Genomic DNA, 27,818 nt, shown 5'->3' with positions numbered 1-27,818 from the left:
GACTTTAGGTTGAAAGTCAATTTTATCTGATATTAGAATGGCTACTCCTGCTCGTTTCCTGTGACCATTGGCTTGTAAGATTGTCTTCCAGCCTTTTACTCTAAGGTAGCTTTTATCTTTGACACTGAGGTGTGTCTCCTGTATACAGCAAATTGTAGGGTCCTGTTTCCTTATCCAGTCTGTTAGTCTATGTCTTTTTATTGGGGAATTGAGACCATTGATGTTAAGAGATATTAGGGAATAGTGATTATTACTTCCTGTCATTTTTGATGTTCTTTTTATATTTGAGTGGTTATCTTCTTTTGGGTTTGATGAAGGAAGGTAACTATCTTGCTTTTTCCAGGGTGTAGTTTCCCTCCTTGTATTGGAGTTTTCCTCCTATTATTCTTTGTAGAGCTGGGTTTGTGGAAAGATATTGTGTAAATTTGGTTTTGTCATGGAATATCTTGGTTTCTCCATCTATGGTGAATGAAAGTTTTGCTGGGTATAGTAGTCTTGGCTGACATTTGTGTTCTCTTAGAGTCTGCATGAGATCTGCCCAGGATCTTCTAGCTTTCATGGTCTCTGGTGAGAAGTCTAGTGTGATTCTGATAGGTCTTCCTTTATATGTTACTTGGCCTTTCTCTCTTACTGCCTTTAATATTCTTTCTTTGTTTAGTGCATTTGGGCTTTTGATTATTATGTGACGGGAGGTATTTCTGCTCAGGTCCAGTCTGTTTGGAGTTCTTTAGGCTTCTTGTATATTCATAGGCATCTCTCTCTTTAAGTTAGGAAAGTTTTCTTCCATAATTTTGTTGAAGATATTTGCTGGCCCTTTCTGTTGTAAATCTTCACTCTCATCTATAACTATAATCCTTAGGTTTGGTCTTCTCATTGTATCCTGGATTTCCTGGATGTTCTGGGATACAAGCTTTTTGCATTTTGTATTTTCTTTGACAGTTGAGTCAATGGTTTCTATGGTATCTTCGGCATCTGAGATTCTTTCTTCCATCTCTTGTATTCTGTTGTTTATATTTGCATCTATGGCCCCTGATTTCTTCTCAAGGTTTTCTATCTCCACAGTTGCCTCCCTTTGTGATTTCTTAGTTGTTCCCACTTATGTTTATAGATCCTGGATGGTTTTGCTCAGTACCATCCTTTTTTTGTTCATGTTTTCCTTTAATTCTTTAAGAGATTTTTGTGTTTCCTCTTTCATGACTTCTGCCATTTGACTCACTTTCTCCTGCTTTTCTTTAAGTTTTTTTTTTTTTTTGAGTTTCTTTTTTAGTGGCTTCTATCTCTGGAGTCTTATTCTCCTGAATTTCTTTAAGTGATTTTTGTGTTTCCTTTATACGGGTTTCTAGCTTATTCATGTTCCCTTGTATTTCTTTAAGAGATTCATTTATGTCCTTTTTGTGTTCTTCTAGCGGCATCATGAACAGTGATTTTAAGTACAAATCTTGTTTTTCTGGTGTGTTGGCATAACCAGGACTTGCTGATGTTGGAGAGTTCGGTTCAGACGCTGCCGTATTGCCTAGATTTCTGTTAGTAGCCTTCCTGCGTTTGCCCTTTGCTATCTTGTTTCCTGGCCTTAGTTGGTCTTGTGTCTGGCTGGTGTTTGAGCCTCCTGTGAGGCTCTAGGGCTATTTCTACAACACCAGATGGCTGGGTTTCCCCTGTTGCAGATTGCTGATGTGCTCTCCTCCTCTTGGGTGCCCTTGGAGCCCTAGTGTGCCTTGCTCCATATTGTGTCTGTGAACCAGCTAGTGCCCATTTGCTCCTTCAGGGATTGCTGGTGGTGTATGCTGCGGAACCTTTTTAGAGTGATGATCACTCTGCTGGGCAGCCGATTTCCCAACCGGGTTGGTACACACAAGGCTAGCCTAGGTGCTCAGGCCGCGAGTCTAGGCAAAAGCCTGGCATGCCAAGGATCTGAGGAAAGTTCCCCTTGGGCTATGAGTGTTAACTGATTCTTCCAGTTGGCCAGGATGGCGGTGTGTGCGTGCTCCCTTAAAGGTCCGTGAGAGTCTGGTGGGCTAACAACCTCCTGGCCAGGTTGGCACAGAGATGGCCCACAAAGCAGCCCAGGTCCTGAGGATAGTTCAGGGCCTGTCAGGCCTAGACCTCTGCTATGTTAGCCTTGGGCTATGACTGTTAGCTGACTTTGCCTGCTAGAATTCTCTGGTGTCCCATAGCCAAAATGGTGGCGCTCGAGCGCCTGGCCAGGCAAACAACCTCCTGGCCATGTTGGCACACCGATGGCCCCCCAAATAGCCCAGGGCCTGGGTGCAGGCCAATGCTCGTCGGGCTTAGACCCCAGTGATGTTGGCCTTGGGTTATGTTTGTGAACCTCAGGCTGTCTGATCTCTCTGGTGTCTGAGAGGAGGTGAGTCTTTAGTAACTGACTGGCAGGAGGCAGATTTCTGATGTGGCTTCTGTGTGGTGAAAGGCGCTGTAATTCCTCTGCAGCTTGCAGCCCGGCTGGCCAGCGATGGTCAGTGGTAGTGGGCACAGTGCCTACCTGGACCCTGTCACCTTGGTTCCACTGCTGATGGCCTTTCCTCTGGACCAGCCGCTCCTGCTGTTCATTTTAAAATATCTTATTGTCTTCATCTATAGTGTCTTAAGGTTCTGCTGGGTATAGTATTCTAAGATGGCATCTGTGATTTCTTAAAGGCTCTAAGTTATCTCTTTTCATATCATTTTAGCCTTCAGAGTCTCTGTTGAGATTGAGAAGTCATGTGTAATTCAAATAGGCTTTCATATGTCACTTGACATTTTTCCGTTACAGCTTTTAATATTCTTTCTTTGTTTTGAAGATTTTGTGTTTCGATTATTATGTAGTAGTAGTATTTTCTTTTCTGGTCTGACCTAATTGGTATTGTATAAGCTTCTTTTATGATTATAGGCATCTGCTACTTTAGGTTGAGGAGCTTTTCTTCTCTGATTTTGCTGAAAATATTTTGCAATTTTTGGAGCTAATATTCTTCTTCTATTCCAGTTTTTCTTAGAATTGGTCTTTCTTAGAGGTTCTGTGTCAGGAATTTTGTAGATTTCCTCAGAGTGTGTTATTGAAGTCTCCCCTATTTTTGTATTATATTTTTATTGAATATAATCTTTATTTACATTTCAAATACCAAAACCTTTCCTTGTTTCCCCCCTCCCTGAAAACCCCCATCCTGTCATCTAACACCCAAGCATATGCTCCTCCACCAGACCCACTCCCACCTCTCCCAGGCCCTCAATTTCTCTTTGTTGGGGCATCTAATGAGCTTTCACCTAACCAAGGACCACTCCTCCCACTGATGCCTGACAAGGGAAGTCTCCCACTATTATTGTGTGAGGTGCAATTTGTGCTTTGAAGTTTATTCAAGTTTCTTTTATAAATATGGGTGCCCTTGTATTTTGATCTTAAATGATTAGAATTGATACTATATCTTGCTAGAATTTTCCTTTGGCCAGGATGAAGTGTCCCTCTTTTTCTTTTTTTGATAACTTTTGGTTGAACGTTGATTTTATTCAATATTACAGTGGTTACTACAGCTTGTTTTTTGAGACCATTTGCTTAGAAATTTGCTTTCCCATCTTTTACTCTAACGTAGTGTCTGTCTTTGTCACTGAGGTTCATTTTCTTTATGCAGCAAAATACTGGGTTCTGTTTACATATCCAGTCTGTTAGTCTATGTGTTTGTGTTGGAGAATTCAGTTCATTTATGTTAAGAGATATTAAGGAAAAGTGATTGTTAGTTCCTGTTATTTTTGTTGTTAAAGGTGGAATTATGTTTGTGAAGCTCTCTTCTTTTGTATTTGTTGAAAGAAGATTACTTTCTTGCTTTTTCAAAGCTGTTGTTTCCCTCCTTGTTTGGTGTTTTCCATCTATTAGCCTTAGTAGTGTTTGATTTGTGGAAAGATATTTTCTATATTTTTTTTGTCATGGAATATCTCATTTTCTCAATCTATGCTGATTGATAGCTTTAATGGTTATAGTAGCCTGGGCTGGCATTTTTGTTCTCTTAGTGTCTGTATAATATCTGCCCAGGATGTAGCTTTCATAGTCTCTGCTGAGAAGTCTGGTGTAATTCTGAGAGGTCTGCCTGTCTATGTTTCTTGACATTTTTCCCTTATTGCTTTTGATACTCTTTTTTTGTTTAGTGCATTTGTTGTTTTGATTATTATGTGATGGGATGATTTTCTGTTTTGGTCCGGTCCATTTGGAGTTCTGTACACTTCTAGTATGTTCATAGTCATTTCTTTCTCTAGGAGAGGGAAGTTTTCTTCTATAATTTTGTTGAAGATATTTACTGCCCATTTAATTTGGGAATTTTCACTCTCTTCTATACTTATTATCTTTAGGTTTGGTCTTCTCATTGTGTCCTGGATTTCCTGCATATTTTGGGTTAGGAGCTTTGCACTGTTTGTATTTTCTTTGACTGCGGTGTCAATGTTTTCTATGGTATCTAGTACACCTGAGATTTTCTCTTCTATCTCTTGTATTCTGTTGGTGCTGCTTGCATCTATAACTCCTGATCTCGTTCATAAGTTTTCTAACTCCAGGCTTGTCTCACTTTGTAATTTCTTTTTTATATATTCTCATTTTTAGATATTGGATGGTTTGTTTTGTGCTTTTCATTTGCATGTTTTATTGTGTTTTCCTGTAATTCCTTAAGGGATTTTTGTATTTTCTTTTTTTTAAAGGTTTCTACCTCTTTACCAGTGTTCTCCTGTATTTCTTTTAGGGAATTATTTATTTCCTTCTTAAAGTCCTCGATCATCATCATGAGAAGTGATTTTAGATTTGAATGTTTTGTTTCTGGTGTGATGCTGTATCCAGGACTTGCTATGGTGGGAGAATTGGGTATGATGATGCCATGTTACTTTGGTTTTTGCTGCTTGTGTTCTTAAGCTTGCCTCCTACCTCTGTTTACCTTTAGTGCTACCTGCCCTTGCTATATCTGACTGGAGTCCTGTCCTTCCTGTGATCCTGGTTGTGTCAGAACTTCTCTGAGTCCTGCTGTCTCTGTGATCCTGTGATTCTGTGATTCTGTGATCCTGAGATCCTGGATGTGACAGAGCTCCTGGGAATCAATCTGACTCTGGGACCCTGAGATCCTGTTGTGACCAAGCTCCTGGGCTCCTGGGCTGCTGAGATCCTGTGATATTGGTTCTGTTAGTGTGCCTGAGAATGGAGCTTCCTCTGTGTTTTGTGGGACTTGCTTTGGAGTTCATGCCTAAATTCTGTTCAGGCCACCTGTTCAGACCAGAAGGAACCTAAGCCACTGGTTGGATGATGTTCCTTGGTCCCTAGATCCTGCTGCTCCCAGTTATTCCTGGTGGTTTTGGAACAGATGTTGTGTCCTGCTCACGTCTGATCTTATTATCCTAGACATGTTAGAGTGCCTTGGAGTGTAGCTTCCTCTGTGGGACTGGCTGCTCCAGTGGCAAAACCCAATTTTAAAATAAAGTGTTATCCTTAGATAAATTAGTTAGTGAAACAGACATTATGTTTCTTAATTAAGTCAAAGATAGAATTCCACTCTTGAAGCATACATTGTATGATAAAAAAGGAACAGCAAATGCTGCTAATAGAAGCAAAGAGACATTTTCCAGATCCAACCATTTGCCTAAGAAGTTCATGAATTCATTGCTTTTAATTGGTGAGTAGTATTCCATTGTGTAAATGTACCACATTTTCTGTATCCATTCCTCCATTCCCAGAGGGTCATCTGGGTTCTTTCCAGCTTCTGGCTATTATAAATAAGACTGCTATGAACATAGTGGAGCATGTGTCCTTATTGCATGCCGGGGAATCCTCTGGGTATATGCCGAGGAATGGTATAGCAGGGTCCTCCCAAAGTGTCATGCCCAGTTTTCTGAGGAACGGTGAGGTAACTCATTCACAAAAGAACACACATGGAATGCAGCCACTGATAAGTGGATATTAGCCCAGAAGCTCTGAATACCCAAGACACAACTCACATATCAAATCATTCCCAAGAAGAAGAAGGAGGGAGAGGGCCCTGGTCCTGGAAAGACTTGATGCATCATTCTAGCATATTACCAGGACAAAGAAGAGAGAGGGGGTTGATTGGGGAACAGGTGGAGGGAAGAGGGCTTATGGAACTTATGGGTAGGGGGAACCAGGAAAGGGAAAATCATTTGGAATGTAAACAAAGAATATAGAAAATAAAAAAGAAGCAAAGGGACGAGTTGTGAATGTGTAAAAAAGCTTGAAAAAATTAGTAGAGTTCCAAGGTCATTAAAGAAAACAAAACAACAACAAGGTATCAAATGAGATATTTGATCTTATTAAAATAAACCTGATAAATGTTCACTCAAAATATAAAACAGAGACAACAATCCATTGATGAGGTGAAAGTTTTCTGAAATACAAAAAGGGCTGATGTAATAGGAAACCAAGTCACTGGTTGATCAGGGTTCCTGCATCTCAGGAATATGGCATTATAATCTGAGGTGCAAATGTATTTTATTTCAAGGTAAAACTCACAAATGTAGAGGAGCAGTGTATTCGAAACCTATTTTTTAATACCTAGTAATGATTTTCTCCCTATGTGTTAACAAATGTCATAGCTAAAAGTAGCAATATAATACTAGTAAAGTATTTAAGCTTCAAGAATGCAATGGCATTTATTAGTATGAAATCATTCACACTGTTAGCCAAATTGGAGTACTCAAGGGATTTTCTGAAAATAAATAAATATGGGTTCCAAGTCAGAGAACACCATTTAAAAAATAAATTTCAAATAATACTGACAGTATTGTAGAAAATATATGTCAAGAATTAGACAGTTTTTTTAACAAAGTGATGTCAGAATCAAATTGTAATTATACAATTTTGATCTGATAAAACAAATGCAACAGTGTCACAAATTGAGGCAAAACATACAATCACAGATGAAAGGCAATGGGTTTTTGTAACTTTTGTCACTATAGGCAAAAAATACTGTATAGATTTGAAATAATTCATAGACTACTTAAAAAATGTCTTTCTGAAAAAATAAAGGAAGGTTACACAAAAAACACTTCAGTGACCACGGGATAATTAATATATTAGTTGGGAAGAGACCACTTGAAAATCAACTCACAGTCACTTTCATTTCTGAACAGATATGGATCAGTGTGTTAAGTGTCCAGAATCTCACTATGCCAACTCAGAGAAGAACCACTGCCTCCAGAAATCTGTGAGCTTTTTAGCATATAAAGAGCCCTTGGGGATGGCACTCACCATCACAGCACTGTGCTTCTCTGTACTCACAGCTGTGATTCTTGGAGTCTTTGTGAAGCACAGAGACACACCCATTGTCAAGGCCAATAACCGGGCTCTCAGCTACATCCTATTATTGACACTCTTCTTCTGTTTCCTCAGTTCCCTGTTATTCATTGGCCAGCCCAACACAAACACCTGCATCTTGCAACAGACAGTATTTGGAATTTTGTTCACTGTGGCTCTCTCCACAGTGTTGGCCAAAGCTATTACAGTAGTTATTGCATTCAAGGCCACTGTTCCAGCTAGAATGGTGAGGTGGTTAATGGTATCAAGAGCCCCTAATTTCATCATTCCCATCTGCACACTGATTCAACTTGTTAACTGTGGAATCTGGCTGATTACTTCTCCACCCTTTATTGATCAAGATACTCATGCTGAATATGATCACATCATCATTGTGTGCAACATGGCTTCAACAGTTGCCTTCCACACTGTCCTGGGATACCTCTGCTCCTTAGCACTTGGGAGCTACACAATGGCCTTCTTGTCCAGGAATCTGCCTGACACATTTAATGAAGCCAAGTTCCTGTCATTCAGCATGCAGGTATTCTTCTGTGTTTGGATCACTTTCCTTCCTGTCTACCATAGCACAAAGGGGAAAGTCATGGTGGCTATGGAAGTGTTCTCCATCTTGGCTTCCAGTATAGCACTCCTTGGATTGATTTTTGTCCCCAAGTGCTACATTATTTTGTTAAGGCCAGAAAAGAACTCCTTTCTTGGCATCAGGCACAAACAACATTCAAGAAGGAATATTCATTTAAATTTAGTTAAAAATTAAAATTTATCTGTGATAGTAAATTAAATATGGTTTAAACCAGTTCCATAGCACTATAAATATCTTATTCAGGTATAATCTGATGGTTGTTATTGTATATGTTCATAATTTCTTTAATTATATTAAACTCTCTTTGTACTGAAACTATTAGTTTTATTTTATGTTTTATATTCATTATATGTTTTTGTAACATAATTTCACTATGTTCTCTTGTTGGCATACAGCCTGATAATTATACCAGTATGGAATAAACTGATGGATACAAAGTGCTTTTCTCTGCATCTGAAGTACTGCTGTGGAAGATGTGTCACCATGTCCACAATGTTGGATTCATTTTGTAATTCTTTCATTAAAAACATCATGTGATTTTTTTTTTTTTGCTTTTTGACTCGAGAATATTCTATTCTATTCTATTCTATTCTATTCTATTCTATTCTATTCTATTCTATTCTATCCTGTAAACTGAATATTATTAAAGCAAAGTGTCTCTCAAGATTCAATTTGTCTGGTTCTTGTCTCCAGTAATTAGGAAAAATCATGCCATGATTTTCAAGAACAGTAGAAGTTCCCCCTATTTTAGTGGTTGTTATACAAGGGGATATGAAGCTTCTTTCTCTGGAAAACTTCAAAAGATTCCTGAGTTTTGTCTAGCATTTGTTTATTAAATTAGAACACAGGAGAAGGATATGAGTGGCTGATCATTTGTTTTTATAGCCTTTTATGAGCACACCACTTTGTAGAGAAGCATGCAAGTTCACTTCAGATAATAAGAGCATTGTGGAAGATGGAGTTATTAAATTCTACAGCAGAGGTAACATGGCTGTTATATACTTCATTGAAAAAATAAAAATGTTCCTTTTTAACTGGTTATTTTATTTATTTACATAAAAGATACGATTCCCCTTCCTGCTTTCCCCTCCACAAATCCTTTCCCCTTCTTCTATAAGGGTACTCCTCCACCCTACCACACACTTCTGCTTCAAAGCCTAGCATCCTGCTTCTCTGGGGCATCAAGCTTCAAAAGGAGCAAAGACCCCCCTCCTGTTGATGTCAGTCCTCTCTTACATATGCATCTGGAGCCATTGATCCCTCTATGTGTACTCTTTGTTTGGTGGTTAGTCCCCGACTAACTTTGGTTGGTGGTTAGCTCCGAGGTTGATATTGTTGTTCTTTCTATGGGTTTGCAAAGCTTTTCAGCACCTTCAAGTCTTCCTCTGACTTTTCCATTGGAGTCCCTGTAATCAGTCTTATTGTTGGCTGCAAGCACCCACATATGTATTTGTCAGGCTCTGGCAGAGCCTCTCAGGGGACAGCTGTATCAGGCTCCTGTCAGCAAGTGCTTCTTGGAATCAGCAATAGTACCTGGGTTTGGTGTCTACCTATGGGATGGATCCCTAGGTGGTAAAAGGCCAGCCTCTGGATGGCCTCTCCTTTAGCCTATGCTCCACTCTTTGTGTCTGCACTTCCTTTACACAGGAGAAATTTTGGTTTAATATTTTGAGATGCATATTTGACCCCATTCCTCAACCGGGGATCATGCCTAACCACTGGATATGGTCTCTGCAGGTTCTATTTCCCCTTTCTTGGGTAATTTGGTTAATGTTATCCCAGATTGGTCCTGGGAACCTATTGATTCCCTGGCATCCAGGACTTTCTAGTATATACCCCCAGTTCCATATCCACCACTGCTACATACCTCCATTCTATTTCCTGACCCTCTGCATTTCTTTCCCATGACTCCTCACACCCAATCTTGTCCCCCCTTTGCCCTCCCAGTCCTTTTTCTCTCTCTCAGGTCCCTTCCACCCTCTACCTCCCATGATTATTCCCCTTTTTAAATAGATCCAAATGTTCAACACTTTGCTTTTCCTTTTTCTTGAGCATCTTATGGTGTATCCGTTGTATCATGGTTATTCCAAGGTTCTTGGCTAATATCCACTTATAAGTGAGTATATACCATGCATTGTTCTTTTGTGACTAAGTTACTGTACTCAGTATGATATTTTCTAGTTCCATCCATTTGCCTACAAATCTCATGTTTCCCTTGTTCTTAATAGATGAATTGTATTCCATTGTACAAATCAACTACATTTTCTGTATCCATTTTTCCATTATAGGACATCTGGCTATCACAAGTAAGTCTTCCATGAACAAAATTGAGTATGTGCATGGTGGGGAAGCTTTTGGGTAGATGCTCAAGTGTGGTATAGCTGAGTCTTCAGGTAGAAATATTTTCAGTTTTCTGACAAACTTGTTGATTGATTTCCAGAGGGTTTGTACCAGCTTGAAAATTGACCAGCATTGGAGAGATGTCCCTCTTTCTCGACAGCCTCACCAATATCTGCTGTCACTTGAGTTTTTTATCATAGCCATTCTGACTGGAGTGAGGTGGAATCCCAGGGTCATATTGATTTGTATTTCCCTGATGTCTAAGGATGTTGAACAATCTTTTAGTGCTCTCAGACATTGAAGAGTCCTCTACTGTGAGTTCTCCAAAAAGTTCTATGCCTCATAGTCACTGTGGGTGGCACATGTTTCACTATGTTCTTAGTGGCCTTGTTTGAGAAAGCTGGAAGCTGGAAATTAGCCTGATGTCCCACAATGTAAGAATGGACAGAGAAAGTGTGGTTCATTTACATAATGGAATACTACTCAGCTATTAAGAATGAGGCAACATGATTTTATCAGGCAAATGGATGGAACTAGAAAATATCATCCTGAAGGTAGTAACTCAGACCCAAAAGGACATTAATAGTACACACTGATAAGTAGTTATTAGCCCAAAACATTACTGACTACCCAAGTTACAATTCACCTAAAGTCACTAGTGAGGATGCTTCAATCCCCCCAAAAGAGGGAAAGACCTGGGTGGTTCAGGTACAGGAAGGGGAAATATGGAACATGATTAGGTTTCAAGGTGGTTAGGAGTGAAGCCCTAAGGGACAGAAGAATGAATGGAAACATGCAACTTCATGGGTTGGGGTTAGGGAACATTCTAGAATGTACCAGGGACCTGGGAGGTGAGAAATGCTCAGAAATCAGAAGGACCTTAGATGAAATGCCCAACAGTGCGGACAGTGAACTTGTGGAGTCCACCTCCAGGAGAAAGACAGGGCATCAACTGGAGAGATAGGTTTGCTATCCCACAGTCAAAAACTGTGACCCAGAATTGGCCATGTATAAAAGAACTTCAGGGACAAATGTGGAGAAAAGACTGAGGGAAAGGTGGTCCAGATACTGACCCAACTTGGAATGCAGCTTAAGGGGAGGCTCCAAGGCCTGACACTATTACTGATGTGATGGTGTGCTTACAGATAGGAGCCTATCATGGAGGCCCTCCATGAGGCCCAACAAGTAGCTGAAAGAACCAGATGCAGATATTTACATCCAACCAATGGACAGAAGCTGTTGACCCCTATGGTTGAATAAGGTAAAGTCTATAAGAAGCTGTGGAGAAAAGCAACCCCATAAGACCAGCAGTCTCAATTAACCTGGACTCTGGAGATCTCTCAGACACAGAGTCACCAACCAAGCAGTATACACTAGCTAATATGAGGGCCTTACACATATACAGTGGAGGACTGCCTGGTCTGTCCTCAATGAGAAAAGAAGCACCTAACCCTTGAAAGACTTGAGACTCCAAGGAGAATGGAGTTATCATAGAGTATGGCAGCGGGGTAGAGATATTGTCTTGGGGATAGGGGAGGAGGGATGGGATGAACAGCTTTCAGAGGGTGGACAAGAAGGGGGATAACGACTGGATTGTAAAAAAAAATTAAACAGGAACAACAACAACAACAACAACAATAATAGTAGAGAATGCAAATGCAAACTAAAATATTAGTAGTCAACATTATACTAAAATCTTATACTCTGCTTTCTAATAAAATGTTCAAGATACAGAATGTAATATTTTCACATAAATTTCTGCAGAAGCACCTTTATTATGAAGGAGTCATATACTAGTACATGACAAACTCTACATCTAAAGGCCTTAGATAAGGAGCTTTGATCTTAGATGGAAAGAAATACTGAGATTCCAGTTTCTGTATGTAGCCTGGAACTCTCCCTATGCTACAGCCTCCCCCAACCCAATGCCACCCAGAGAAATCTTCACCCCCAGTGGTGCTGTCATACCATGCTCACAGACTCACAGACTCACAGGATGGAGAAGCTCCACTCAGAGACATCCAGGCCAGTTACTTACAAAAATAAGCAAAAGAATCCTATGCTACTGGGCTTCACTAGAATCAAGTTATCCCAAAACAACAAGCCTTGGATACCTCAAAACACCTGGAAATTAAGATTCAGATCTAAAATTCCATGTCATGATGATGCTAGAGGACTTTAAGGACATAAATAACTCCCTTAAAGAAATACAGGAGAACACAGGTCAACAGGTAGAACCCCTTAAAAAGGAAACCCATAAATCCTTTAAAGAAATACAGGAAAATATAACCAGATAAAGGAATTAAGCAAAACTATCCAACACCTAAAAGATGCAAATGAAATAACAGGGAAATCACAAATCATTGAATCTTTTAATATCAATGGACTCAAATCTCCAATAAAAAGACATAGACTAACAGACTGGATATATAATCAGGACCCAGTATTTGTACCTATTTTCATTTTTCCACATACAGACTTCTAATGTGACCAGCATCATTTATGAAGTTGTTTTCATTTTCTCCATTGTATATTTTTGGCTTTTTTGTAAAAGATCAAGTGTCTGTAAGTGTATGATTTGATGTTTGGTTCTTCCATTCTTTACCATTGATTAATCTTCCTGTCTCTGTAACAGTACCATGGAGTTTTTATCACTATTGTGCTGTAGTATAGCTTGAGGTCAGGGATGGCGATTCCACCAGAAGTTCTTTTATTGTTAATAATTGTTTTCCATATTCTGATTTTTGTTTATTTGTTTCATTTTCTGGATGAATTTGAGAATTTCTTTTTCCTTGTCTTTGAAGAACTGTGTTGGAATTTTGATGGGGATTGCAGTGAATCTGTACATTACTTTTGGTAGGCCCACCATTTTTACTGTGTCGATTCTAGAAATCCATGAGCATAGATCTATTTGGTTTGAGTTACACTAAGATACTTTATATTATTTGTGACTATTGTGAAGAGTATTTTTTCTCTAATTCCTTTCTTAGACCATTTATCTTTTGTGTAAAGGAAGGCTATGGGATTTTTTTTGTTGTTAATTTTGTATCCAGCCACTTGACTGAAGTTATCTGTGTTAGACCTTGTCTGGTAGAATTTTGATATATATATAAACATTTCATCTGCAAATAGTGATACCTTGGCTTCTTCTTTACCAATTTGTATCTCTTTAATTTCTTTTTGTTGTCTTATTGCTCTAGCTTGAACTTTGAGTAGTGTATTGAATAGATATGGGGAGAGTTCTTGTCTTGTCCCTGACTTTAGTGGGAATTCTTCAAGGATCTCTCTATTTAATTCGATATTAGCTGTTTGTACAGAGCCATATTGGGGTGTTATGCCACAGGGTAGGAACTCGACATTGGCCAAGGACAGTTGCTTCTGGCAGGAATCTGACATTAGGGCATAATAGGGAAGTAGGTTACAGCAGGAATTTTTATCCTAGGGTGGAGTGCTAAAAGTGTACTTGACATTGGTCATGGTGAACTTCTCCCAGCCTACATTGAGCACGGATTCCCATGCTAGTCAGGATCCTGCTCCACCTAGGGTGGAGAATCTCAGAGTGAAGTCTATGTTCATCATTCCTCCAGGTCTACAAATTCCTGAATTAAGCAGGTGACCCATGCAGCTGCCTGAGCAATAGAACCAAGGACCATCAGAAGACTTCCCAGGAACTCAGCCCGGAGTCAGCGGGGAGGAGCTTGCCCAAACTGTTAAATGGTCTGACCACCATTAAAGTTGGGCCTCGATCTGGCCTCGTTCTTTTTGCCCCTTCCCCATCTATCCCTCAGCTTCTGTTCCAGCAACCCAGTTCATAGTAGCTGCAGGCAACTACAGAATACATCAGCTGTTGGTTTGAAGGAAATTGATTTTATTATGTTTAGATATGGGCATTGAATTCCTGATATCTCCAATAATTTTAAGATGAAATGAAGTTTTATTTTGTCAAATGGTTTTTCAGCATCTAAAAGATGATCATGTGATTTTTTTCTTGGACTTTGTTTATATAGTGGATTACGTTAATGGATTTTCATATAGTGAACCAACCTTGAATCCCTGGGATCAAGCCTACTTGCTCATGGTAAATGATGCTTTTGATATGTTTTTGGATTCCATTTGAAAGAATTTTATTGAGTATTTTTGCATCAATATTCATAAGTGAAATTGCTCTAAAGTTCTTTCTCTTTTTCTCTATCCTTGTATGGTTTACATGTTAGAATAATTGTGGGATCATAGAATGAATTAGGTAGTGTTCCCCCTGTTTCTATTTTATGGATTATTTTGAGGAGTGCTACATTGTCTTGTAAAGGCCAGAAACAAAACAAAACAAAACAAAACAAAACTCCTGTTTTGGCATTAGGCACAATAAATAATCAAGAAGGACTATATGCCTAATTTTAGTTAAAATTGAAGTTTATCATTGATAATAAATTAAAAATTTGCATCTATGGCCTCTGATTTCTTCCCAAGGTTTTCTATCACCAAAGTTGTCTCCCTTTGCAATTTCTTAGTTGTTTCTACTTCTGTTTATAGATCCTGGATGGTTTTGCTCAGCTCCTTCCCTTGCTTGTTTGTGTTTTCCTGTAATTCTTTAAGAGATTTTTGTGTTTCCTCTTTCATGACTTCTGCCTGTTGACCAAAGTTCTCCTGTATTTCTTTAAGTGATTTTTGCATTTCCTCTTTATTGGCATCTATCTTTTGACCCATATTCTCCTGAATTTCTTTAAATGATTTTTGTGTTTTCCTTGTAAGGGCTTCTAACTTTTGATCTGTTTTCTCCTGAATTTCTTTGAGAGATTTATTTATGTCCTTGATGTGTTCCTCTAACAGCATCATGATCAGTGATTTTAAAGCCAAATCTTGCTTTTTCTGGTGTTTTGGGATATCCAGGACTTGCTGTTGTTGGGGAATTGGGTTCAGATGGTGCTATGTTGCCTTGATTTCATGACACTTCTGGAGGACCCTGCTATATCTCTCCTGGGCATATAGCCAGAGGATTCCCCGGCATGTAATAAGGACACAGGCTTCACTGTGTTCATAGCAGCCTTATTTATAATAGCCAGAAGCTGGAAAGAACCCAGATGTCCCGCAATGGAGGAATGGATACAGAAAATGTCGTATATTTACATAATGGGATACTACTCAGCAATTAAAAACAATGAATTCATGAAATTCTTAGGCAAATGGTTGGAACTGGAAAATATTATACTAAGTGAGGTAACCCAATCACCGAAGGAAACATGTGGAATGCAATCACTGATAAGTGGATATTAATTAGCCCAGAAGTTTTGAATTCTCAAGACACAATTAGCATATCAATGGATGGAGGGAAGAGAGTGTATGAGACCGATAGGGAGGGGGGAACAGAAAAAGGGGAAAGCATTCAGAATATAAACAAAGAACTTTCCCTTCCCTTTGGCTTGTTTCTGACCTTTATCTATACACCATGAAGTGCTTAGCCTGCAATTCTTCCTACCCAGTCACAGGGGGAATGTTTCTTGTGTAGTTTCTGGTGCTACTGGCAAAGAAATCTGTCCAACCCGGCACTGGTTCACAACAGCAACAAAGTTTTGTTTCTTCTATTCAAATCTGATCTGGCAGGGGCCCTTAAGCCTGAGTTTTGTTTACACAGTTTCCCTCTCTAACATGCCAGATACATCTTTATGGACATAAAAATAAGAAAATCCCATTTTAAAAAGTGTCACCTGTCATCGTGGAATTAATCCCAGCACTACGTGATTGAGGGGTGGGAGGTGGGGGGAGCAAGATTTCCAGACAGACTATGAAGTGAAATAAGGCTTCAGAAAAAGGTCAAGATCAGTTGATTATATTCATTAAAGTCCTTCTAGATTTTAACCTCAAATTACACTGATTTTTGTGTGGAAGAAAATACTATCTGAACTAGTACCATATATAAGCATTGAAGACAGGAAAAAAATCAGTTATTTTGAAAAAAACAAAACATGAGTTTAAGATCAGCCAAGTAGCAAGTTCAAGGCCAGGCTGGGTTATTCAAAACACTGAGGTTTTGGTAAGATGTTTGTGGTGATTCTCTCACTGTCTTCTAAAAAGAAGCATTCATCCTACCATTACTTTTCCTTTGTAAGGTGAATATGGAGAGGGAGGTACGGAAAGCAGTTAAGTGTTTCTGCAGATGTTTAAAATATACCCTTTGGGTCTTTTCTTCCAAACCCCATCAGTGGTGGATGTTAAAAGCAGCAGTAAGTAGCCACTAGGCAATACAGAGGCTACCATTTCTGACAGGGAGTAGACAAAGGCTTTAAATATAGCCTTGAGAACTAGAATGTAGTGTTAGCTGAACTACTGCATCTATTAAATAGGTAAACCAAGCTAAGCTTTGGTAACAGACAAGCACCTTCTAATGAACATCCCATTTCTGATCACTGCAAATAAGGACAGTGAATACATAGACACTTCACTATAGGTACACTAGAAAGAAAAAGAAAAAGAGAGATAGGACAGACAGGAAGCCAGGGAGGTGCCAAGGGCCAGTTATTATGAAGTATTGAGTATATGGAAATACTCTCATGTCATTATTACACCGAACTGCTGAGCACCTGTTTTTAGTTGATTCACATTACATGACTTCCTGTTTGCATGCATGATTGAAGGGAAAACCAGACTGCTATAAGCCACTAAAAAAGTGAAAACAAAGATCACTTAGAGCCTGTGTGCTCACTTGAGACACCATTAACCCAACCAACATATAATTAGAATATATATCTTCAATCTAATGGGTTGATTATAAAAGGACTTCTAAACAAGTCCAATCAGACACACCTTTTACACAAGTAATCATAGTATTATTTTTCAATATCAGGTAGACAAAATCAGAGATGTTAGTGCAGATTATTAAAGACACTATTAAAATAATTGACACTTAAGTTGAAAAGGACCCTACCCACAAATTTTCATGAAACATAACCTAAGAAAAGACCAAATGTCACTAGGAATGTAAGAGTGAGTTATAAACCCCTAAGTGGTAGAGAGGCCTTATAGAAATGGTGAGTCTCTTCTTTCTTAAGGACAAGTGTTCCTGAGCAAGTCTACCACAGCAAAGAGAATAATCTGTAATATGCACTACATAGCTTACAATTATATATCCCATTACAGACTAGAACAAACCAACTGCTTTTGCTCAATTTCCTATTTTTGGCCATGTTAATACTCATGTATTAGCAGTGCAGAGTTGAAATAACTCTCTGCCATGAGATGGTCTATTTATTCATTTAATTGTTTTAAATCACATGTAAGAATGCTCTTTAACGTGTCTTAAAAACCAGAGTAAAATATTTCTGAAAAAATCCTTTGTCCTACGAACACCTATAAGAAAATGACATTGTCATTTTCTTCCCGCTTCCAGTTGCACCAGGGAGCCAGGAGACTCCACAGCCTTCTGTGCACAGCATACCATGAGAGAGTGTTCTCCCAACAGAACCTTCACTTCTAAGTGCAGATGTGAGTTCTCCACCTTTTCTCTGGAGGGAACCAGCTAGGAGAACACAGGGCATAAGATCAGTGAAGCACCTGGGACAGAAATCTTCCTGTGCCATTGGCATCAGGGAGCGGGGGAAACTCCACAGCTTTCTGTGCATAGCCCACCAGGAGAGAGAGAGAGAGGGAGAGAGAGAGAGAGAGAGAGAGAGAGAGAGAGAGAGAGAGAGAGAGAGAGAGAGAGAGAGAGAGAGAGAGATCTCCCAGTAGTGCTTTCACTTTTGAGGTCAGAGGAGTAAAGACACAGGCTTACAGGCCCAAAGGAGGAACAAACTCCAGCCAATGACAATACCAACTAGCACTGGAAATAACCAGGTGGCAAAAGGCAAGCACAACGCCCAGAGGCAGTCTGGGAGCTCACAGCACAGCTCCTTCCCTGTGGCACAGAGCTTAGGCTTCAGTCCTGAGGCCTCTGGTGGTAGCCCTCGGACCTCTACGCTTCCGGATCCAGATCTGCCTGAGCTGCAACACCACATCTCCAAGTCCTGAAAGAGGCAAGTGGGACTTCCAGGCGGCCAGCAGGGAGAAGTCGGTGTGCTCCAGTGAATCCAGCGGGCCCCAGCAGGAGCCTTCAGGTGTCTGCTTCGGTGTCTGAACAGCCTGGACAACAACACCCTGTCTCCAGGCAGTGCAGGAGGTAAGCTGTGCACCAGAGGCCACCTGGGAAGGGGCAGCTTGCACTGGTGAGTCCAGCATGGACAAGACCAACTAACACCAGTGAGAACTAGATGGCAAAAGGCAGACGCAGGAACATCACTAACAGAAATCAAGGCAATATGGCAACATCTGAACCCAATTCTCCTTTACCAGCATGTCCTGGATACCCCATCACACCAGTAAAAGAAGATTTGGATCTAAAATCACTGGTCATGATGCTGGGACAGGAACACATGAAGGACATACTTAAAGAAATTCCGGAGAAAATGCATCAAAAGTTAGAAGCCCTTGCAAGGGAAACACAAAAATCATTGAAAGAAATCCAGGAGAATACAAAAGCCAATAATGAGGAAACACAAAAATCACTTAAAGAAATACAGGAGAACTTTGGTCAACAGGTTGCGGTCATGAAAGAGGAAACACAAAAGTCTCTTAAAGAATTACAGGAAAGCACAAACAAGCAAGTGATGGAGCTAAGCAAAACAATCCAGGATCTAAAATCAGAAGTAGAAACAACTAAGAAAACTCAAAGGGAGACAACTTTGGAGATAGAAAGCCTTGGGAAGAAATCAGTGGACATAGATGCAAATATCAACAACAGAATAGAAGAGATAGAAGAAAGAATCTCAGACGCGGAAGATACCATAGAAACCATGGACTCAACAGTTAAAGAAAATGCAAAATGCAAAAAGCTTGTAACCCAAAATATCCAGGAAATCCAGGACACAATGAGAAGACCAAACCTAAGGATTATAGGCATAGATAAGAGTGAAGATTTACAGCTTAAAGGGCCAGCAAATATCTTCAATAAAATTATGGAAGAAAACCTCCCTAACCTAAAGAGAGAGATGCCCATGAATATACAAGAAGCCTACAGAACTCCAAACAGACTAGACCAGAACAGAAATACTTCCCGTCACATAATAATCAAAACACCAAATGTACTAAACAAACAAAGAATATTAAAGGCAGTAAGAGAAAAAGGCCAAGTAACATATAAAGGAAGACCTATCAGAATCACAGCAGACTTTTCACCTGAGACTATGAAGGCTAGAAGATCCTGGGATGATCTCATGTAGACTCTAAGAGAACACAAATGCCAGCCAAAACTACTATATCCAGCAAAACTCTCAATCACCGTAGATGGAGAAACTAAGATATTCCATGACAAAACCAAGTTTACCCAACATCTATCCACAAACCCAGCCCTACAAAGGATAATAGGAGGAAAACACCAATACAGGGAGGGAAACTTCACCCTGGAATAAGCAAGATAGTAACCTTTCATCAAACCCAAAAGAAGTTAACCAATCAAATTTAAAAAATAATGTCAAAAATGACAGGAAGTAACAATCACTATTCCTTAATATCTCTTAACATCAATGGACTCAGTGCCCCAATAAAAAGACATAGACTAACTTATAGGACCCTACATTTTGCTGCTTACAGGAAACACACCTAAGGGTCAAAGACAAACACTACCTTAGAGTAAAAGGCTGGAAGACAATTTTACAAGCAAATGGTCTCAGGAAACAAGCTGGAGTAGCCATTTTAATATCAGATAAAATTGACTTTCAACCCAAAGTCATCAAAAGAGACCCTGAGGGACACTTCTTGCTGGTCAAAGGAAAAATACAACAAGAAGAACTCTCAATCCTGAACATCTATGCTCCAAATGCAAGGGCACCCTCATTCATAAAAGAAACTTTATTAAAGCTCAAAGCACACATTGCACCTAACACAATAATTGTGGGTGACTTCAACACTGCACTTTCCTCAATGGACAGATCAGGAAAACAGAAACTAAACAGGGACATAATGAAATTAATTGAATCTTTGGACCAATTAGATTTAACAGATATATATATATATAGAACATTCTATCCTAAAGCAAAAGAATATACCTTTTTCTCAGCATCTCATGGTAACTTCTCCAAAATTGACCATATAATTGGTCACAAGATAGACCTCAACAAATATAAGAAGATCGAACTAATCCCATGCCTCCTTTCAGATCACTATGGAGTAAAAGTGGTCTTCAATAGCAACAAAAACAAAAGAAAACCCACATACATGTGGAAATTGAACAATATGCTACTCAATGATAACTTGGTCAAGGAAGAAATAAAGAAAGAAATTAAAGACTTTTTAGAACACAATGAAAATGAAGACACAACATACCCAAATCTATGGGACACAATGAAAGCAGTGCTAAGAGGAAAACTCATAGCCCTGAGTGCCTCCAAAAAGAAAATGAAGAGAGGATACATTACCAGCTTAATGACACACCTGAAAGCCCTGGAACAAAAAGAAGGTATTTCACCCAGGAGGAGTAGAAGGCAGGAAATCATCAAACACAGGGCTGAAATCAATCAAATAGAAACAAAGAGAACCATACAAAGAATCAACAAAACCAGGAGCTGGTTCTTCGAGAAAATCAACAAGATAGATAAACCCTTAGCCAGACTGACCAAAGGGCACAGAGAAAGTACCCAAATTAACAAACTTAGTAATGAAAAGGGAGATATAACAACAGAAACTGAGGAAATCCAAAAAATCATCAGATCCTGCTACAAGAGCCTGTACTCAACACAACTGGAGAACCTGGAGGAAATGGACAATTTCCTTGACAGATACCAAATACCAAAATTAAATCAAGACCAAATAGATCATCTAAACAGTCCCATAATGCCTAAAGAAATTGAAGGAGTCATAGAAAGTCTTCCAACCAAAAAAAGCACAGGACCAGATGGTTTGAGTGCAGAATTCTATCAGACCTTCAAAGAAGAGTTAACACCAATACTCTTCAAATTATTCCACAAAATAGAAACAGAAAGAACACTACCCAATTCCTTCTATGAAGCCACAATTACGCTGATACCAAAACCACACAAAGATCCAACAAAGAAAGAGAACTTCAGACCAATTTCCCTTATGAACATCGATGCAAAAATACTCAATAAAATTCTTGCCAACCCAATCCAAGAACACATCAAAACGATCATCCACCATGATCAAGTAGGCTTTATCCCAGGAATGCAGGGTTGGTTCAATATACGGAAATGTATCAATGCAATCCACTACATAAACAAACTCAAAGAAAAAAACCACATGGTCATTTCATTGGATGCTGAAAAAGCATTTGACAAAATTCAGCATCCTTTCATGCTTAAGGTCTTGGAGAGAACAGGAATTCAAGGCCCATACCTAAACATAGTAAAAGCAATATACAGCAAACCGGTAGCCAGCATCAAACTAAATGGAGAGAAACTTGAAGCAATCCCACTAAAATCAGGGACTAGACAAGGCTGCCCCCTTTCTCCTTATCTTTTCAATATTGTACTTGAGGTACTAGCTCAGGCAATTCGACAACATAAGGAGGTCAAAGGGATACAAATTGGAAAGGAAGAAGTCAAACTATCATTATTTGCAGATGACATGATAGTCTACCTAAGTGACCCAAAAAACTCCACTAGAGAACTCCTACAGCTGATAAACAACTTCAGCAAAGTGGCAGGTTATAAAATCAACTCAAGCAAATCAGTGGCCTTCCTATACTCAAAGGATAAGCAGGCTGAGAAAGAAATTAGGGAAATGACCCCCTTCACAATAGCCACTAATAGTATAAAGTATCTTGGGGTGACTCTTACCAAACATGTGAAAGATCTGTATGACAAGAACTTCAAGACTCTGAAGAACGAAATGGAAGAAGACCTCAAAAAATGGGAAAACCTCCCATGCTCATGGATCGGTAGAATCAATATAGTCAAAATGGCCATTTTGCCAAAAGCAATATACAGATTCAATGCAATACCCATCAAAATCCCAACTCAATTCTTCACAGAGTTAGAAAGAGCAATTATCAAATTCATCTGGAATAACAAAAAACCCAGGATACCTAAAACTATTCTCAGCAACAAAAGAAATTCTGGGGGAATCAGTATCCCTGACCTCAAGCAATACTACAGAGCAATAGTGTTAAAAACTGCATGGTATTGGTACAGTGACTGGCAGGAGGATCAATGGAACAGGATTGAAGATCCAGAAATGAACCCACACACCTATGGCCACTTGATCCTCGACAAAGAGGCTGAAAACATCCAATGGAAAAAAGATAGCCTTTTCAACAAGTGGTGCTGGTTCAACTGGAGGTCAGCATGCAGAAGAATGCAAATTGATCCATCCTTGTCTCCTTGTACTAAGCTCAACTCCAAATGGAACAAGGACCTCCACATAAATCCAGACACTCTGAAGTTAATAGAAAAGAAACTGGGGAAGACCCTTGAGGACATCGGTACAGCGAGAAAGTTTCTGAACAGAACACCAATAGCGTATGCTCTAAGAGCAAGAATTGACAAATGGGGCCTCATAAAATTACAAAGTTTCTGTAAGGCAAAGGACACCATTAAGTGGACAAATCGGCAACCAACAAATTGGGAGAAGATCTTCACCAATCCTACATCAGATAGAGGGCTAATATCCAATATATATAAAGAACTCAAGAAATTAGACTCCAGAAAACCAAACAACCCTATTAAAAAATGGAGTACAGAGTTAAACAAAGAATTCTCACCTGAAGAACATCGGATGGCGGAGAAACATCTTAAAAATTGTTCAACTTCTTTGGTCATTAGGGAAATGCAAATCAAAACAACCCTGAGATTTCACCTTACACCAGTCAGAATGGCTAAGATTAAAAATTCCAGAGATAGCAGGTGTTGGAGAGGGTGTGGAGAAAGAGGAACACTCCTCCACTGCTGGTGGGGTTGCAAATTGGTACAACCACTCTGGAAATCAATCTGGCGGCACTTCACTTCCAGAAGATCCTGCTATACCACTCCTGGGCATATACCCAGAGGATTCCCCACCATGTAATAAGGATACATGCTCTACTATGTTCATAGCAGCCCTATTTATAATTGCCAGGTGCTGGAAGGAACCCAGGTATCCCTCAACAGAAGAGTGGATGCAAAAAATGTGGTATATCTACACAATGGAGTACTATTCAGCCATTAGAAACAATGAATTCATGAAATTCTTAGGCAAATGGATGGACCTAGAGAACATCATACTAAGTGAGGTAACCCGGACTCAAAAGATGAATCATGGTATGCACTCACTAATAAGTGGATATTAACCTAGAAACCTGGATTACCCAAAACATAATCTACACATCAAATGAGGTACAAGAAGAAAGGAAGAATGGCCCCTTGTTCTGGAAAGACTCAATGAAGCAGTATTCAGCAAAACCATAACGGGGAAGTGGGAAGGGGTGGGTGGGAGGACAGAGGGAGAGAAGTGGGCTTACGGGATTTTTTGGGAGTGGGGGGGCTAGGAAAGAGGAAATCATTTGAAATGTAAATAAAAAAATACCGAATTAAAAAAAAAAGGCAAGCACAAGAACCCTACCAACAGATATCAAGGCCACGTGGCAACATCAGAGCCCATTTCTCCCTCCACAGCAAGTCCTGGATACCCAAACACACTGGAAAAGCAAGAGCTGGATTTAATATCGTTTTCATGATGTTGATCGAGGGCTTCAAGTAAGACTTGAATAACTCCCTTAAAGAAAAACAGGAGAACATCGGTCAACAGGTAAAAGCCCTTAAAGAGGAAACACAAAAATCCCTTAAAGAAACAGGAGATCATGGGTTAACAGGCAAAAGTCCTTAAGGAAGAAACACAAAAATCCCTTAAAGAATTACAGGAAAACACAAACAAACAAGTAAAGGAGCTGAACAAAACTATCCAGGATGTAAAAGTGGAAGTAGAAACAATAAAGAAATCACAAAGTGAGACATCTCTGGAGATAGAAAGCCTTGGAAAGAATTCAGGAGTCATAGATGCAAGCATCAACAACAGAATACAAGAGATAGAAGAATCTCAGGTGCTGAAGATACCATAGAAAACATTGACTCAACAGTCAAAGAAAATGCAAAATGCATAAAGCTGGTGACCCAAAATATACAGGAACTCCACAACACAATGAGAAAACCAAACCTAAGGATTATAAGTATAGATGAGAGTGAGGATTTACATCTTAAAGGCCTAGTAAATATCTTCAACTAAATTATAGAATAAAACTTCCCTAACCTAGAGAAAGAGATGCCCATGAACATACACGAAGCCTTCAGAATTACTAACAGACTGGACCAGAACAGAAAGTCCTCCGGGCACATAATAATCAAAACACCAAATTCACTAAACAAAGAAAGAATGTTAAAAGCAGTAATGGAAAAAGGGCAAATAACTTGTAAAGGCAGACCTATCAGAATTACACCAGACTTCTCACCAGAGACGATGAAAGCTAGATCTTGGGCAGACCTCATATGACCCTAAGAGAACACAAATGTCAGCCCAGGCTACTATACCCGAAAAAACTCTCAATCATCATAGATGGAGAAAGCAAGATATTCCATGGTAAAGCCCAATTTACACAATATCTGCCCACAAATCCAGCAAGACAAAGGATAATTGATGGAAAATGCCAATACAAGGAAGGAAACTACACCCTAAAAAAAGCAAGAAAGTAATCTTCTAACAAACCCAAAAGAAGATACCCACACAAACATCAAAATAACATCAAAAATAACAGGAAGCAACAATCACTATTCCTTAATATCTCTTAACAACAATGGACTCAACTCCTCAATAAAAAGATACAGACTAACAAAATATTTCTCATGTAAATCTTCAATTTTACCAGAAAATATTTGTCATTCCCCTTTTAATTAATTTAGTAAAGTTTTTTTATGTCTACAATTTTATCTGCATCATTTTTCAGGATAATCTTCAATTTTAATATCTTTCTATATATTTCCTCTATTTTATCAGAAAGGTTTTCAATGTAAATCTTTGATTTTATCACAAATGTTTCTAATTTCACCTTCAATAATTTAGAGTTTTATAGCTACCATTTTATATGTAAAATTTTCCATGAAACAGTCAATTTTAAGGTGTTGTCTTTATATTTCTGGAATTTTACCAGAAATAATTTCCAGGTAAATCTTCAATTTTATCTGAAAATATTTATAATTCCACCTTCAATCAACTTAGATATATCTTTATCCCTATCATTTTATCTGTATAATTTCCATCATAATCTTTGATTTTAACATGTTTTTCTATATATTTCTTCAATTTTATCAGAAATATTTTCCATGGAAATGTACAAGTTTATCAGAAAATGTTTATAATTCCACTTTCAATCAATTTAGGAATACTTTTATGCCTACCATTATTATATCTATATAAAATTTTCCATGATAATCTTCAATTCTAACATGGTTTTCTACATTTTTCTACAATTTTATCAGAAATATTTTCCACACAAATGTTCAATTCTATCATAAAATATTTCTATTCCATATTTCAATTAATTTAGCAATGTTTTACATTTCTACCACTTTATTCTTTAATTGTCCATGAAAATTGTCAATTTTAGCATGTTTATCTGAAATCTTTTCCATGTAAATCTTTACTTTTATTATACAGTATTTTTATTTTCCTTTTCAATAAAAAATGCAGCAAAAAACCCACAAAACTTAAAAACCAAAAATAATTAGCCACAAACCAGAATATATACATGTTTAATAGTAGGTGACTCAGTGTCTCAGTTTATTATCCTCTTGACTATTAGAAGACACAATTTTCACATCTTCAGAAGAAAAATACCATGTGCAATTTTTATTCAATCATGTCAGTGAAAGTGGAGAAAAAATATAATAGGCCATCTTATGGTTAATATTACTAATAGTCCTAGTGATGTGACAAAAGTAAGGGAGACCTGGGCATGGTGCACACACCATTAATTGCAGACCAGCTTAGGTTAAGGTGTAATATTTGTTTCAAAAAAACTCAAGAGAAGAAAAAAAGCAAAAGAAATTAATATATGGCTGAGACATTCATAGAACAAAATTTCCATAAGCACTTGATGGAAAATTTAGTTGTTAATGTCTGCTCATAGCTGCAAGTTGTATTCACTTGCATGCCAATCATCTCAATAATGAAAACTATTGTCTTGGGAAAAAAAGAGTGGTGGTGTCCACCTTGACCAAAAATCTCACTGAGGTGCATTTTGTTCTATTGTTTTATCAATCAGTTACCATATGGAGAAATTCTAGAAGATTCACTCTAGTCTTTCTGATGGAATTACCGTATATCTGCACAGAGACACGAGTCATTTATTGGATCAGCAGTCACTAGGGACTGTAATTTTCCACAGTTGAATTTGAAATAGAACTAAATGTTTTCATCTGATAGAATTTCATTTATACCTTGCTGTTCTACCCAGGAAAAGCCTGAGCTGGACACAGTTATCCAACACATTGGGATGCTAGTTGATTGAAGTTTGAAGTTAGAGGACTCCATGTGGATATATAGAAATTATCAGTGGAGTGAATTCCAGTTTATGTTTTGGCTTCTCCATTTATTTGTAGCAGAACCTTCCACTACATTTTTATAATTTATTTTCTTTTGTGGATATCAGAGTGTTCATGTTTCCTTTATCTTCCTTTCAGGATTATGGAAAAGATTGAATATATGAGAGATGAAGAAATTTAGTAGGGAGTTATAAAACATTCTTCTAATGTGATAAAGCACTTTAATTTAGGAAATCTAACAAGTATGACAGCATATGATTCTCCTGTTCAGAAGTAAGTCATATATATTTAAAAATAAAAACATACTATAAAACAAACAAAAAGGGTTTTTCCTATTTGAAACAGCACTATTTATCATCCTTACATGCAACTGAGCTATATGAAAATATTCAAAGGATAAGGAGGTTGAGAAAGAAATTAGGGAAATGACACCCTTCACAATAGCCACAAACAGTATAAAGTACCTTGGGGTGACTCTTACCAAACATGTGAAAGATCTATATGACAAGAACTTCAAGATTCTGAAGAAGGAAATTGAGGAAGACCTCAAAATATGGAAAAACCTCCCATGCTCATGGATTGGCAGGATTAATATAGTTAAAATGGCCATTTTGCCAATATACAGATTCATTGCAATACCCATCAAAATCCCAACTCAATTCTTCATAGAGTTGGAAAGAGCAATTCTCAAATTAATCTGGAATAACAAAAAACCCAGGATAGCTAAAACTATTCTCAACAACAAAAGAAATTCTGGGGGAATCAGTATCCTTGACCTCAAGCAATACTATCGAGCAATAGTGTTAAAAACTGCATGGTATTGGTACAGTGACAGGCAGGAGGATCAATGGAACAGGATTGAAGATCCAAAAATGATCCGACATACCTATCGTCACTTGATCCTCGACAAAGGGGCTGAAAACATCCAATGGAAAAACGATAGCCTTTTCAACAAATGGTGCTGGTTCAACTGGAGGTCAGCATGCAGAAGAATGTGAATTGATCCATCCTTGTCTCCTCATATTAAGCTCAACTCCAAATGGATCAAGGACCTCCACAT

General features: G+C 38.5%; 1 protein-coding gene across 1 annotated transcript in view; it reads left to right on the top strand.

The window, feature by feature from the left end:
- The window catches only part of LOC127670548 (vomeronasal type-2 receptor 116-like), a 40,710-nt gene extending 32,668 nt beyond the window's left edge, over positions 1 to 8,042 (top strand). Inside the window, exon 6 of the mRNA XM_052165062.1 lies at positions 7,105 to 8,042. Coding sequence (XP_052021022.1) covers positions 7,105 to 8,042 — 938 coding nt within the window. The remainder of the gene's footprint in view (positions 1 to 7,104) is intronic.
- Positions 8,043 to 27,818: the final 19,776 nt, after the last annotated feature.

This window comes from Apodemus sylvaticus, chromosome 1, assembly GCF_947179515.1.
Source record: "Apodemus sylvaticus chromosome 1, mApoSyl1.1, whole genome shotgun sequence".
Classification (NCBI taxonomy): domain Eukaryota; kingdom Metazoa; phylum Chordata; class Mammalia; order Rodentia; family Muridae; genus Apodemus; species Apodemus sylvaticus.
Note: the sequence above shows the minus strand (reverse complement) of the source record. Positions and strands in the feature narration are given on the sequence as shown.